The sequence below is a fragment of the Pundamilia nyererei genome, unplaced genomic scaffold, assembly GCF_000239375.1.
Source record: "Pundamilia nyererei isolate P.nyererei 1_Seehausen unplaced genomic scaffold, PunNye1.0 scaffold00008, whole genome shotgun sequence".
Lineage (NCBI taxonomy): Eukaryota > Metazoa > Chordata > Actinopteri > Cichliformes > Cichlidae > Pundamilia > Pundamilia nyererei.
This window is the reverse complement of record NW_005187409.1, coordinates 772,263-786,458: the sequence shown is the minus strand read 5'-3', so window position 1 is coordinate 786,458 and position 14,196 is coordinate 772,263. Positions and strand designations below refer to the sequence as shown.

Below are 14,196 nucleotides of genomic sequence, written 5' to 3'. Positions count from 1 at the left end.
GCAAATTTAATTCATTTTGCAATTTTTACAATGCTAACAACAAGATAATTCAGCATTTTATGTCACAGCTTATTGAATACCGATAATTTTCTGTTTAAACCAAATGCAAAATGTAAATACTGGTAAAGGACGAATGTTTATAGTGACCATCTGCAGAAATCAGCAAATCAGCCAGATTTTACTTTTACTGCTGAGCATTACAGCAGTTCCAGTTTTCAAAGCTATTCAGGATTCTCAGAAAAAAATAGTCATTTCACGGCAATTCGTGTGTGTGTGTGTGTGTGTGTGTGTGTGTGTGTGTGTGTGTGTGTTTACTCTGTTGAGCCTCTTATGAATAAGGGCTTTCCTTTAAAAAATATGTGTTTTGCAACATGTTCAGCTATGATGGTATAGCAAATTAGTGAATTTTGTATTTTCTTATTTGGTCTTTGGCAGTAACATGTAGCACTAGTTGTATCTACTGTTGGTAATAGCTAGTAAGTGCAGCAAAAATCAATACAGTTTTCAGATAATTAACTTATTTAAGTATGTATCATTAATATATTGAATGCCTTTAAAATTTGTTTTTCAAATAGCCGTTAAGGAATTCGAAGCAAGATATAAGCGCATCTCCAATATGAAGCAATTTATCGGCTTAAGACAGATCAGACTTTGTCAAAAGGGCTGAATTATTATGTAAATCCTGTTATATTCTTACTACAAATATTTACTTGATAGTACCTCATAGGTTTTATGACTGTTAGTTTAGCTGTCCGTGGTTCTCAAACTCTGGTGAGTGTAAAAAATATGGAGTGAAATTGTAACCTAATAGTGTTAACTTCAACAGCACTAAACATTGCTAATTTAATTAGAAAAGGTTGAATAATAGCAAAATGTATTCATAATGATCGGAGAACTTTTATTTGCTGCTACTCTGGTTGGCATGTTCCCAGACAGGAAATACTGAATCATTCATTACTGTCAAATCTCTAACAGGCTCCCTACTGGTGTAGGTGACACCTCAATAAGTAAAACCATTCCCTTTGTTCTCCGGCACAAAAATTCAGAGCTCTGTATAGAAATGGTCACTTACACAATGAGAAACAAAGGGCCATTGCACTCACAAACACAAAGCACAGCAGCTACAGGTAAAGAGTCTCAGCTTCTCTGGTTATTTCCTTTCAAGTCCCAGAAGTCACCTTCGCTGATAAAGACCAAGGACTTCTATTTTCTATCAACAGCTTCTGAGGTTTTAGCGATAAAAAGTGAAATGTTGCTGGGGAGTTTGAGAAAGGGACAGTTTCAATGGAAAAGATGATGATGATGATGTCAAGGTTTTTCTTATGTTCTCGCCACATCTCTTCTTGATAGTTGTGCTAGACATTTTTGGAATCAGTGCATTAGTCCAGGATGTCTGAGTGAACTGCAGCTCTGTTGTCTCTTGGTTGCTCAACAGTTCCAGTATTGGTCAGGTATAATGGTCCTCTTTCACTCAGTTGAGACAGCAGCTTTCTGAACACTTTATCCACAGAGCACATACAAAGTTTTCTCCAGTCATTTTTCAGAACCATATTTAAACAAGAGCCTCTGTTTGTAATACAAATCTTCACAGTACATACTTCATGTCTAAATATCATACACATGTGTTATATTATAACTGAATAGAGATACACAGAGAGCTGAAAACTTAGCTAGTCCACAGAAGCAGCACCTTGACTTCATCTCAGCTTGATCGCAATAATATACAAATGCACAGACAGGCATCTGTCTGTCAAAGGCTCCCACACTCAGAATGAGAACTCTGACAGGTGGAACCGGACTATTTAGACAGAAAAATAGAAGAACAGAATCGCTGTACAAATTTAGAGGGAGGAATAACGCCACATGGTCCACTTCCTCTGAACTGCACAGGTGCTCCCATTTGCTTGGTACTAGGAGAATCCTTGGCATGCCCCCCTTTAGCGTTCATTGATAAGGATTTGAAGGAGTAGCAACAGAAGGCTGAAGGCAGCTTGAAGCATTAGACTGTGAGGTGAGGCAGCGTTTAGGAGACTGTTAGATGACATGGTGGAGTGGCCCACCAGTAATTCATTTCCCAAGACCTGGAAAGAGACAGGGAAGTTAGTCTTTTCATCTTTTCATGACTTCCAATCTCTTTAATTGTTGTAAACGCTTTGAGTTTCATGTGTCATTACTGCTCATATAAAAGCAGATTAGTGATTAGGTGCCAAACACAGATATGAATTAATGTCCTTGTGTCATCTCTTGTCAAATACAAATTGATCTCTTTCACCTTTGAAATTTCTCTTTTCATTTTCAGTAAAATTAAAATACTTGGACTTTGTGGGAGCTACACAAACATTTCAAAGAATGTGGTTCATACCTGATGTGCTCATTTGATTGTTTCCCCCCCACCTCCTGGTCTAGTCTGTATTGGAACCTGCTATTCAGCAGTCGTCTGCAGCTTCTGTACTACATCTCTACCTAAAGTACATCTCAATATAAACTATTCAGTAACCAGTTTGCCTTAAATCTATCTTGTGCCACTCCCATTGAATTTTTACATATTTATTTTCGTATTTCACAACAAGACACTCAAAGTAAAGTTTTTAGTTATCATCATTGTATACAAAAGCTATGCAGTGAAGCAATGTAGCCCAAATTTGCACTTCCCAATGCAAATACAGGCAGCAACTCGGGGGAAAAATGTGTTTAAAGCTGCACCGTGAAAAACCCTATCAGCTGGGACTCTCCTACAGACAGCGGTGTGTGTGTGTGTGTGTGTGTGTGTGTGTGTGTGTGTGTGTGTGTGTGTGTGTGTCTTATGCAAGGCGAAGTGCTGCATAACTGTGTGGCTAAATGAGACTTGTAGTAAGAAAGCAGTCTGAGTGCTCAAACAGACACGCTGTAAGTACCAGTCCATTCTCTCCTGCTGCTACCAATAATCACAGGACAAACTTAATGATACCTTTAAACTTTGCTTTTACATAGAGAAAGGGAGAAAAGGATTCAGCCTAAAGACAAGTGAGCAAAAATGTAGAGCTTAATGGTACATAAGTACAAAGATCTTTCTATAACTAGAATCTATCTATTATTGTACCTGTTTAGGGATTTGTAATGTGGCTATATTCACAAAAGTAATAAAAAGGACAATTTAGCTTTGCTTGTGGTTCACCGTAAGGACTGAAGTAAAGCTAAAGTGGAAGCAAGAGCTGCTTCCACTGCTGAAATGCAGTGAGAAGACCCTCACACACACACAATTGTGTTTTGAAATGGTTTCTGTGTCAGATTAGGTGATCATAGTCAAAAATGTAATATATTATATTGTAATGTATTATACTTAATGTCCTCCCCAAGAAAAATGGCTGGCTGCAGTGCTACATTGGACCTTGAACATGCATAGCCTGGTGCACATGGATGTGCCAAAGACTAGCTGCAGTGGTCCATTGAATATTTATGTGTGCAACTTACATTTTTATGAATAAAATTTAACCTAGGCGCCACAGATCATCACTTGGCAATGAAAACAGTATTTTTTATACTTCTCATTCTGAATAAAGAGCGTGAACTTGCTATTGTGCTGTATGTGTATGCAGAAGTTAAAATGCACTACATATTTATTTGCACTGAAATGAATTAACAAAAAGGTAAACCTTATTTCGAGACTTCCTAATCAGCACCCCATGTCAGCTTGGTTAGGGTATTATCTGGCTAGTATTGTGTTGCCTAATGCAAGTATTAGCAGCAGTATTAGTTATAAAAGTGTCCCATGATGGTCCTATATAAGGGTGAATTCAAATGTCTTGATGCATGTTCAATCATCCAGGTAAGTAAAACTCCAAAAATTGATCCTGTTCATCTGGACGAAGCGTTTTCAGTGGGAGAAACGTTTCGTCACTCATCCAAGTGACGGCTTCAGACTGATGAGTGACGAATACTGATGAACAGAATCAACTTTTGGAGGTGAATTCAAATGTTTATACCTTAAAAAAAAATGGTCATATTAACACGATTTATGTCATTTTTCAGCAGACAAATTCCATTTGGAATACGGAAAATGAGCAGCTGAAACAATAACACAGACAGCAACAAATCTCACTGTCGTTGTCTCGGTCCTGTACAAAATAATTTCAGAAGCCTACGATGTTGCACATCTGAGAAAGTTGTTTTGCCAGAAATGGTTCACTTCTAAACGTGGGATTTTGTAGAGGTGCAAGAAAAGAATGACGAGAAAACTGCACACCTGCGTTGGTATTATTGTATCCAGAATGTTCCTCATAGTTTCTATGGTTCCGGGTGGAGAGGTGGTGCTGCTGTTTTCTCTTCTGCCTTGGCTGGTTGTGCTGTACTGGCTGTGAGTCGGCTGTTGGTCTGATTCCCTTCCAAACATCATGAACGCATTACCTGAAACATTAGATATAGCAGTAAAAAACGTTACTATTCCTCAGCAGCAGCACCTTGGTGTTTTCATTGAGTTACATTCATGTCTTATTCAGTCATGACAGATGCCTCCTGTTCTGCGTTGTAAATCTTGCATAAGAGGTTCTCCTAGGCCAAGGCCAGTTTGGATTTGGACAGCATAGGAGAAAAGGAAAAAAGAAAGGCGAAAATACTCAGTATTCTCTTCAAGCATCCAAACTGCACCTGCCTCTCCACATCGACCTCATTAACACTTAGACCGTTTGCACTGGCCAAATAACTGTGAGACGTCTCTGTATCTTTTCTAGGCAGGGGGCCCGAGGAAAGACTGGCCAAAGATATTCTCAATGTGTACAGGTTCTGTGATAGATATATGCTTGCCAGGGTCAGTAATAAGGACATTCATTATTCACACTCCAGAGCAGAGGTCATAAAAATATGAAGGAAAGAGAGGAAGTTTAAAAATTTGCATGGAAAACAAAGAGACTAGAGAAAGACATAATGCAAATACATGTATGGCAATGGTGACTAATTTATGTTGTGTCAGCTGAGAGTGTCTGAGAGTTACAGTTTTAAAAAACATTATATACAGGGAGTGCAGAATTATTAGGCAAGTTGTATTTTTGAGGAATAATGTTATTATTGAACAACAACCATGTTCTCAATGAACCCAAAAAACTCATTAATATCAAAGCTGAATGTTTTTGGAAGTAGTTTTTAGTTTGAGCTATTTTAGGGGGATATCTGTGTGTGCAGGTGACTATTACTGTGCATAATTATTAGGCAACTTAACAAAAAACAAATATATATCCATTTCAATTATTTATTTTTACCAGTGAAACCAATATAACATCTCCACATTCACAAATATACATTTCAAACATTCAAAAACAAATCAGCGACCAATATAGCCACCTTTCTTTGCAAGGACACTCAAAAGCCTGCCATCCATGGATTCTGTCAGTGTTTTGATCTGTTCACCATCAACATTGCGTGCAGCAGCAACCACAGCCTCCCAGACACTGTTCAGAGAGGTGTACTGTTTTCCCTCCTTGTAAATCTCACATTTGATGATGGACCACAGGTTCTCAATGGGGTTCAGATCAGGTGAACAAGGAGGCCATGTCATTAGTTTTTCTTCTTTTATACCCTTTCTTGCAGCCACGCTGTGGAGTACTTGGACGCGTGTGATGGAGCATTGTCCTGCATGAAAATCATGTTTTTCTTGAAGGATGCAGACTTCTTCCTGTTTCTTGGCCCAGTCTTGACGTTTCAGCTTGTGTGTCTTGTTCAGTGGTGGTCGTCTTTCAGCCTTTCTTACCTTGGCCATGTCTCTGAGTATTGCACACCTTGTGCTTTTGGGCACTCCAGTGATGTTGCAGCTCTGAAATATGGCCAAACTGGTGGCAAGTGGCATCTTGGCAGCTGCACGCTTGACTTTTCTCAGTTCATGGGCAGTTATTTTGCGCCTTGGTTTTTCCACACGCGTCTTGCGACCCTGTTGACTATTTTGAATGAAACGCTTGATTGTTCGATGATCACGCTTCAGAAGCTTTGCAATTTTGAGACTGCTGCATCCCTCTGCAAGATATCTCACTATTTTTGACTTTTCTGAGCCTGTCAAGTCCTTCTTTTGACCCATTTTGCCAAAGGAAAGGACGTTGCCTAGTAATTATGCACACCTGATATAGGGTGTTGATGTCATTAGACCACACCCCTTCTCATTACAGAGATGCACATCACCTAATATGCTTAATTGGTAGTAGGCTTTGGAGCCTATACAGCTTGGAGTAAGACAACATGCATGAAGAGGATGAAGTGGACAAAATACTCATTTGCCTAATAATTCTGCACTCCCTGTATATAGACATTTCAACAAATATCAGCAAGTTCTGCAAGGAAAGCTGTAGCATCCTTGTTACATGGCTACAGATAATCAAAGAGTGTGTCAGTGTACTTTAGTTTAACAGCTTCAAGCACTTTGGTTAGCAACACTATAAAAATAAAGTTTGGCCTATGTTATCTTATAAAGGTAAACAACAAAATGCTCACTACGTAAGTCAACAAACGTATCAGCATTGTTTCCCTCTTAAATAACAGGAGAACCTGGCAGATTACAGTAAATGCATGTACAGATGTGTGTAAAATACCTTTAAATTAACAATGAAGAGTAAGTTAAAAGAATAAACATAAAACCAAAGTTCAAATGCAGCCTATACTCGCTAATTTGATAGTATAGATAGTATAGTACAAATAGGTGCTCTGTTTTAAAGATCAGATATCAATCAGATCTTTAAAGAATCTTTAAGATTCTCTTTAAGAAAGAGGTTTTTACAAGTATCTAAAGCAGGAAAGGACTATTAGTTTTCCAGAGCTTCCATAAGATACACGGGGCAGTCCCAATTTCTCATGTGGCCCCTTGAGAAAATTAATTGCCCACTCCTTTTCTAAACTCTTTTTTTTTCTTTCAGAGGTGAGCAAGAAACAAATTCTTAGACACAATTTTATCCCTTTTTTTGTTTGTTTGTTTGTTTGTTTCTCTTGGGCTACTAGAAATTTTAAAGTAATGTTATTGTTCTTTAGACCTTGATATCTTATGTCTGTGAAGGTTCTCAGTCATCCAGGTCATCGTAGTCAAAGGAGCTTGCAAAGAAAAGCGTCTTTCTACCCACCCACCAAGGTCTGAGGGATCTTCCAAGAATGGTGTGATTATTTTCCTGAGCACTGATTGGTCAGTAGACAGTGCTTTTGCACATTTATCTCTTTTTTGATCACTTTAACGCACCTGGGGAATTAAAATTTTCCAAAATCTTCAACAGCATTTATTTTCCATCAGTTCTTTAAATAAGATATACGTTTTAAATAGGCTAATAATTACAGGGTTGCTTGGAATTACCAAGAAACCACATAAAGTGCAAATGATCGTGCAACATTTAAAAAAGTGTTTTGTTTCATTCATAAATGAAAGAATGAACCAGAGGGAGTGAGAAAGAGCACACTCTGAATTTTACAAAGAGACCCTTGATTTAAACACATCTCTCTCTGTGCCAGTGATGAAGTATGCTGGAAAACATTTTTCTCACTGAATCCCAGCAGCTCCATCCTATCATTATGCCTGCCATGGAGCTTAATTTGGTTTTCATATCAAGCCCCTTGAATGTCCTGTATTACAGGTTATCAGTGAAAATTATACTGATTACAAAATTCATTTTTTGTGTTTTATCTTACAAATGAAATTACACTGCTCAACCAGGAGTTAAGTGGAAGGATGTGAAACCACAGAAATCAGAGCGAGCCAGCAATTTGGGAAAACAGGATTTGTTTCAGCTCTACAGTTGCAGGCTCTGTCTTTTTACCTGTGCCAGATGCAGTTCAATTTCACATAAAGTAATGTACTATATAGTGAATATAATATGAAATATAAATGAGCAAAATTGTTAATATCCCCAGTAAGTCTCCCTGAAGTTTAACCCCTAACTGCATTCTGTAAACACTGAGTGGGTGGATGGAGCAGGGTGTATTTGTTTGTATATGTGTACCTGCATGCATGTCCATTTTCATCTTTGCTCCTGATTTTCCTGCACAAGTTTCCAACAGTGTTACATTTCATGCACTTACACCTGTCATCCTGTACATCCTGCACACTTTAGCCTCTTTTTTGGGAACTACTCAAATCGACTGCAAGTCAGTGGTGGAACGCAGCACTTTGCCTGTGTTACTGTGTATCCATCAAGACAGTGAAAAGATTTTGAACTCAGAAATTGTAGAAGAGAGGCGAATTTGGAAGATAATGAATGCAAGGCCTTTTGCTTTTATTGGATAGGACAGTGTAAACTCTAGTTAGAAGGGTGGGGAAGGAGTGTATGTGTGTGGGGGGTAACCCATAGGAAATGGTCTGGGGCAGAGTCAAACTCTCTGTCTAAATAAATAAATAAATCTTGTTACGATTCGGTGTTTCAGTGTTTTGTTTTAGGCGTGACTGTTATGTGTTTCCTGCTTTACTCTGAAAGTCTGTCTTATCTCAGTGTGTTCAGTTTACTCTTCCTTGTCTCGTCAGTTCTGATTTGCCCCAGCTGTGTTTCCCTCCTGTTGTCCATTCCCTGATTGCTCCCTCTATGTATTTAAGCCCTGTGTTTCAGTTTGTCAGGTTGGCGATCTTCCCCCCGGTTGTAAATAGTTTGGTGTTTTGATGTAAAGAAATGTCTTAGTTTGCTTTGATGTAAATAGTTGTCGATACTTTCGTTTTGGGATTTTTTTGTGGAGACCCGTAGTAGTTTTTTTTGTTTTGTTCTTTTCCCCTTATTTTTATTTTCCCTGTGTTGCACGCCGGTTGCCTAGGCCGGGGTGTAACAATCTGGGTAAATTGCCAGATGATTAAACATGCAACTATTTTGCTGGTAATACCTGAAATTGGGAAAGAAAATCAACAGCCTATTTATGCAAAATAATTCATAATTTTATTGAGGGGGTTATATTGGAGGGGTCATAACCCCCCTGGAAATTACACCCCTGTGCTCAACCGTTTAAGGTATAGCAATGCATATGACAAGGATGAGCTTGACCATAATTTATGCCGAGAACAAGCCCAACACCAGCAAGGAGAGAAAACTGTTGAAATTGATTGGCCTTCTTCCCCAAGGAATGAGCGACCCCGCAGAACTGCCAGCATGGTGCAACCATGACCAGGACCTCAAATCTGATTAAGAACTTTTCATCCCAGATGCCACTAAAATTCATCACTATCAAGAAATGTTCCCTGTTCTAAATTCTGCTCTAGATCCAGTGACAACAAATATATAAGAGCTGCAATGTGTGACAAAACAAAATGGGCAGGCAGTCACAGTATACTTTCATCAAGTGTAGGAAATACATATGCAAGACACAGCAAAATAGTCCCTCATGTGTCGTATAGATCGGCAGACACGGGCTATTTGTTTTCCAGAGTGGCACTAATCTAGTCCGTTTCACAGAAGTAAACAGTTAGTTACCAGAAAACCTTCCTTCATTTATATTTGTTCAAGATAAACATATTTCTTTCTGCCTACAGTATATCTTGATTATGATTGATTTTTCTTTTTTCATTCATCAGTTGTATATAGCATTTGTATTTGTATTCTATTTTTATCTTATTGTATATTTATTTTATTTTATTCCACTGTATATAGTATTTTATTTATTCTATCCTGTACAGTTGTGTACTGTATTTATTCTTATTGTATCCTAATTTTTGCCTCATAACTTTTGCACTGTCCACTTCCTGCTGTGACAAAACAAATTTCCCACGTGTGGGACTAATAAAGGTTATCTTATCTTATCTTACATTTTGTCACGAGTATCACTTCTGTACATACGTGTGTTTTAACAGCGGTAAATTCTAAATATTAACCATACATGTGGTCTCCAATGCTTGCCATTGAGAAAAAGTAAACATCCATAAACTGCTATGGTTGTACCCCGCGTCTCGCCACGTGGCGGCTGGGAAATGCTTCAGCGCCAGCAAGTCCCTGACATGGATAAGCGGAAGAGAATGGATGGATGGTTGTGGTTGTATTGATTTAATAACACAATAAATGTTGGCAGAGTAACAAAAATATTGACATTACACAAGCAAGGGTTAATTTATAAACCAAAACTTACAATAAAGGCGCATTAACCCTTTCTTTTGAACCACATGTCACCAGTTAAACAGGCTGCCAACAGCATAGTCTAATGATTTATTCCCAAATATCTCTAAATGAACACAATCCTACAACAAAAACCTGAGTCTGTGCACTACTTTGTTGACATTAGAGTAAAAAGGTAGCACTCACTGAGACAGATGTTGTCTGTGAAATATCCCAGGAAATTCTCACACTCTTCTCTCTGGCTCCCACTGGCTGAGCATGAGCACCATGGGGCTACGCTGGACGTGGAGTTGTCAACATAGTTGGGAGTTATTGTACTTCCTGCAGAGAGACAGCGCCAGCCGTCAATCAATATTAAATGCGCATTGCTTTTGAGTTGTTACACTGTAATCATGATGCATTATTTTCTGAAGCCTTAATGGACTCTGCATTCCCTATACACTGACCTGATGTAAAAGCATGGTAATATTATAACACCACAGGTTAGATTAGCTGCAGTCGTATTATATAATAGAGTGATGCTGAAAAATGCTCCAATTTTCTCTTTTTTAGGTCACAGAAGTCTCTGGCATTGAGATTGTTTTCTGTTTCTCCCCCCCCCGCGCCCCCCAACATAGTGTTGGTGGGATTTCAAGTACTTTAATAAATACAAGACAAGAATGAAAATGCCAAGTGTGTGTTTGTGCTGAGGGGCACCATTTGAGATTCTTGAAATGCATTAGGTTAGCTCCTCTTTCCAGTGCATGGAAAAGAAATGTCTGCTCTACCTGCTCCTTTTCTTTTGCCACCTGTTATAAAACAGATTAAGCCTCACTCTGCATAAAGAGCTTCAGTTTTTTCTGCAATGAGAGATATTTATACTTATACCATCTTATACCAAGCTGAACTTTGTCTTTTCGTTCTCCCACTCAATCTTAACCTGTTCTGTATTTATTAATTTAGCTTCTAGCTAGCTTTTGCTCATTCCGGTGCATTTAAGGCTGCACAGTTTTCTCTTTCCTTCTCTCTCCCAACATATGCCACACAGCGTCACTTACATACTGTCTTTTTCCTCCTACAGGTGTTGATTTTATGTTTTCGACTGTGTTTTCGCTCTCCGTGTTACATTCCAGATGTTCACATACCTATAAGCCCTGTGTAGGCAAGGAGGCAGGCTCCATAGTTCTCTTGCTTGCAGCCACTGGCAGATGTTTTGGACGGTTCACAGTCATACTGAAACTGTGCCAGACGAGACCTATAAAAACACAAAATGCATACTAGTTAGGAAGAACACAACAGAACTCTACATTTTTATCTAAAAGGTTTGCTGATTTCATTTTTACATATCATTTCTTACTCTAAGTAACTTAAGTTATAACTCCGTCATTTTTAATTAAGAGTTTGCTGCTCCAACATTAAAGAAATATTGCAGGCCATGGTGAAGAGTGAAAGCACTGAGCTGTAATGTGAAAGTGATAGAAAGAGTAATATATTTCATTCCCCAGACCTGGGATCATTAGTAAAGCCCTCTGAGTCTAATGGGGCTGTGGAAAAATAATGGCCATGACCAGAGATAGCAATGAGTGATAACTCTGATCCATCTGGCTCTTTATCTGTGCTAAATATTTAATGTGTTATTCCAACAGGCTCTCTGGGGTGTTCTAACCACTGGTGGTACAAAGCTTTAGGGTAAAACAGCGGGCCATTTTGTTGATTGAGTGGCTGTTTATTTAGTTTCAAAGAGCCATACGATTGAACAGCACTGGCCTAAATATGTATGGAGAATACAAGTAAAATCTATATCCAAGAAAAACAAGAGAAACTAGAGTATTTAGCAATATCAAAGCTGGAGTAAACAATTATCTTAGTGCCGTGTGTTGCTGTATCAAAATAAGATGCATAGTGATAAATGCTTTCCAACAAAAAACTTTTACTCATGCAGGTTCCCGAAGAAGGCTGCATTTAGAAACTTTGATTTTTTTTTTTCTCCTTCTGAGAGAAAATGCCATCTGCAATTGATTAACTAGTTGGTAATACCCTCGCTCTTACTTTGAAAGATTCGTTTTTGCTGTTCAGTCCTTTCCGTTTCCTGCTTTCTCACCAGCTACCTTCTCCAGAGAGAAACTAACTTCAGGAGCTGGTGATGTTAGTCTTGTTCTGCCCTGGAAAATTTACTTCAGGCTTGAATTACCCTCTAGCCAGAACCTGTAGCAGGTGAAAAACTGGTTTTGGCTCCAAAGCAGAACAAGAAGTACAACCATGACCTCACTGGGGAGGTGTCTGATTATATCTGCTGGTTATTTATTTCCCAAAAACTGAAAAAACTGTTGAAAAATAATATTTGTAAGGAGAAACCAATAACATGTTGATATTATATAAATAATTTACGGATGCAAGCGAACCTCCTTTATGTTTTGATGCATACATTTGCCAAGTGGAGTCTGTTATTAGTCTATTATTACGTATTTACTTCTGTTCCTACCTGCACACATAGTCAGCTTTGCAGATCCTCATCTGTGCAATGCAGTTGGGTTTATCCACCGTTTCATACGAGCAGCTGGGCACAATGGTCTGCCTTCGACGCTCTGCACAGGCTGTGTCCGTACATGGGCAGAAGAGCAGCTCATGTGTATAATCAGCAGGAACACGGTCAAAGAACCTGCGCAGGGCCTTATTGCATTTGGGCCGGTTGCACAGGCCTGACTTGGCAGTGGGTTTGATACAAGCCGAGACATATTCTGTGCGGAGCTTCTGGCACAAGTCGTCCACATTGCAAGCCTTGGCTGCATCCAGGCAGCGATTCACAGTTGTCATGCCAACATCAGAGTCTGTGGACGGAAGTAAGGTTAGTGACAAGGTTTCAACAGAAAACTAATCGAGAGGTTGTGTGTGTATGTGAATGAGAACATAAGCATGTACTAGTTTACCAATTCATCCTGATGAGATGTAATCTCCTGTTGTTAAAACATCAGATAAGGAGTTTGGAACTGAACATCAGGTTTAAGGAGGAAGTGTGTGTGTAAACAGAAATTGGGGGACTTGTTTTTGACTATCAGAAAAACAAAAGGAGCATCAGACGAAGAGTCTGGCCTTCAGTGCTTTGAACATAGCACAATGTCATAATTTTGAATGATTGGTTGATTGCTTTATTTCAACTCTTAACATATTTAACACCCCTCTATGGCCTTATACTGGAGAAAAAATTTTTTATTAAAGTGTTTCATATTTGGTAGAGCGCAGTGGTTAGCACTATTGCCTCACATCAGAAGGTCCTGAAGGTGCGACTCGGCCAGGGCCTTTCTGTCTGAGGTTTGAATGTTTCTGTGTTTGTGTGGATTCTCCCCTTTGCAGTCCAAAGACATGCAGCTAGTAGGGTTAGGTTAACTGGTCTGTCTAAATTGCTCATAGATATGAATGAGTGTGTGAATGGTTGTCTGTCACTCTGTTAGCCTTGTGACAGACTGGAGAACTGTCCAGGGTCTACCCTGCCTCTGGCCCTATCATAACTGAGATGCGCTCCTTTAATCTGAATATTGTGAATCTTTGAATTTAATTTGCCTTTTAAATTGTACCCCGTCCCCCAGCCCAACAGAAAAATTATGAACACTCAATTGTTCCTTTTTTTCTAATTTGAATTCCACAGGGTTGCAGAATTTAAACATGACAGTAAGAAAAGAAAAATTGTGCTTTCACAAAACCCAGTAAGACGTGCAATTCTTGTTACTTTTCTGCAGAATGTACACCAGTTATAATGTATTCACCCACACCTCCACAAAGTAGGTTAAATAAGGTATTACCAGAGAAGAGTAAAGAATTTTAATGTATTATTATAGAGTCCTTAACTTACGACATAAAGCGCCTTGGAGTATTTGTTTTACTGATTTGGTGCTTAAAAAAAACCTGAATTAAATGCAAAGTGATTTCTGAGTTGCCATGTCCTTTGCTTTAGACAAGACTGAAATGCTTGTCAACAGCTAAAATACTTCACTATCAGACTTTTAACTACTTACTTTTTATCTTTTACTTTACAGGATCTCATCTTCCATTTCTTATTTCATGGTGACTGTAAATCTTCAGTCGTATGTAACATCCAATAGCACAGGTACACAAACTTATTGTAACAAGTTATCTTTTGCATCAGAACACTATTGTTATACTAATGTAATATTGAATTAAAGGTTTTGACATCTAAAAT

General features: G+C 38.6%; 1 protein-coding gene across 1 annotated transcript in view; it reads right to left on the bottom strand.

Annotated features, from left to right (window-relative positions):
* Nucleotides 1-804: 804 nt before the first annotated feature.
* gfra4b (GDNF family receptor alpha 4b) overlaps nt 805-14,196 on the bottom strand; it is a 58,043-nt gene continuing 44,651 nt past the window's right edge. The window contains exons 6-10 of the mRNA XM_005722857.1: nt 12,484-12,829; nt 11,147-11,256; nt 10,209-10,343; nt 4,223-4,383; nt 805-2,081 (exon numbers count right to left, since the gene is read on the bottom strand). Coding sequence (XP_005722914.1) covers nt 1,938-2,081; nt 4,223-4,383; nt 10,209-10,343; nt 11,147-11,256; nt 12,484-12,829 — 896 coding nt within the window. The 3' untranslated portion in view covers nt 805-1,937. The remainder of the gene's footprint in view (nt 2,082-4,222; nt 4,384-10,208; nt 10,344-11,146; nt 11,257-12,483; nt 12,830-14,196) is intronic.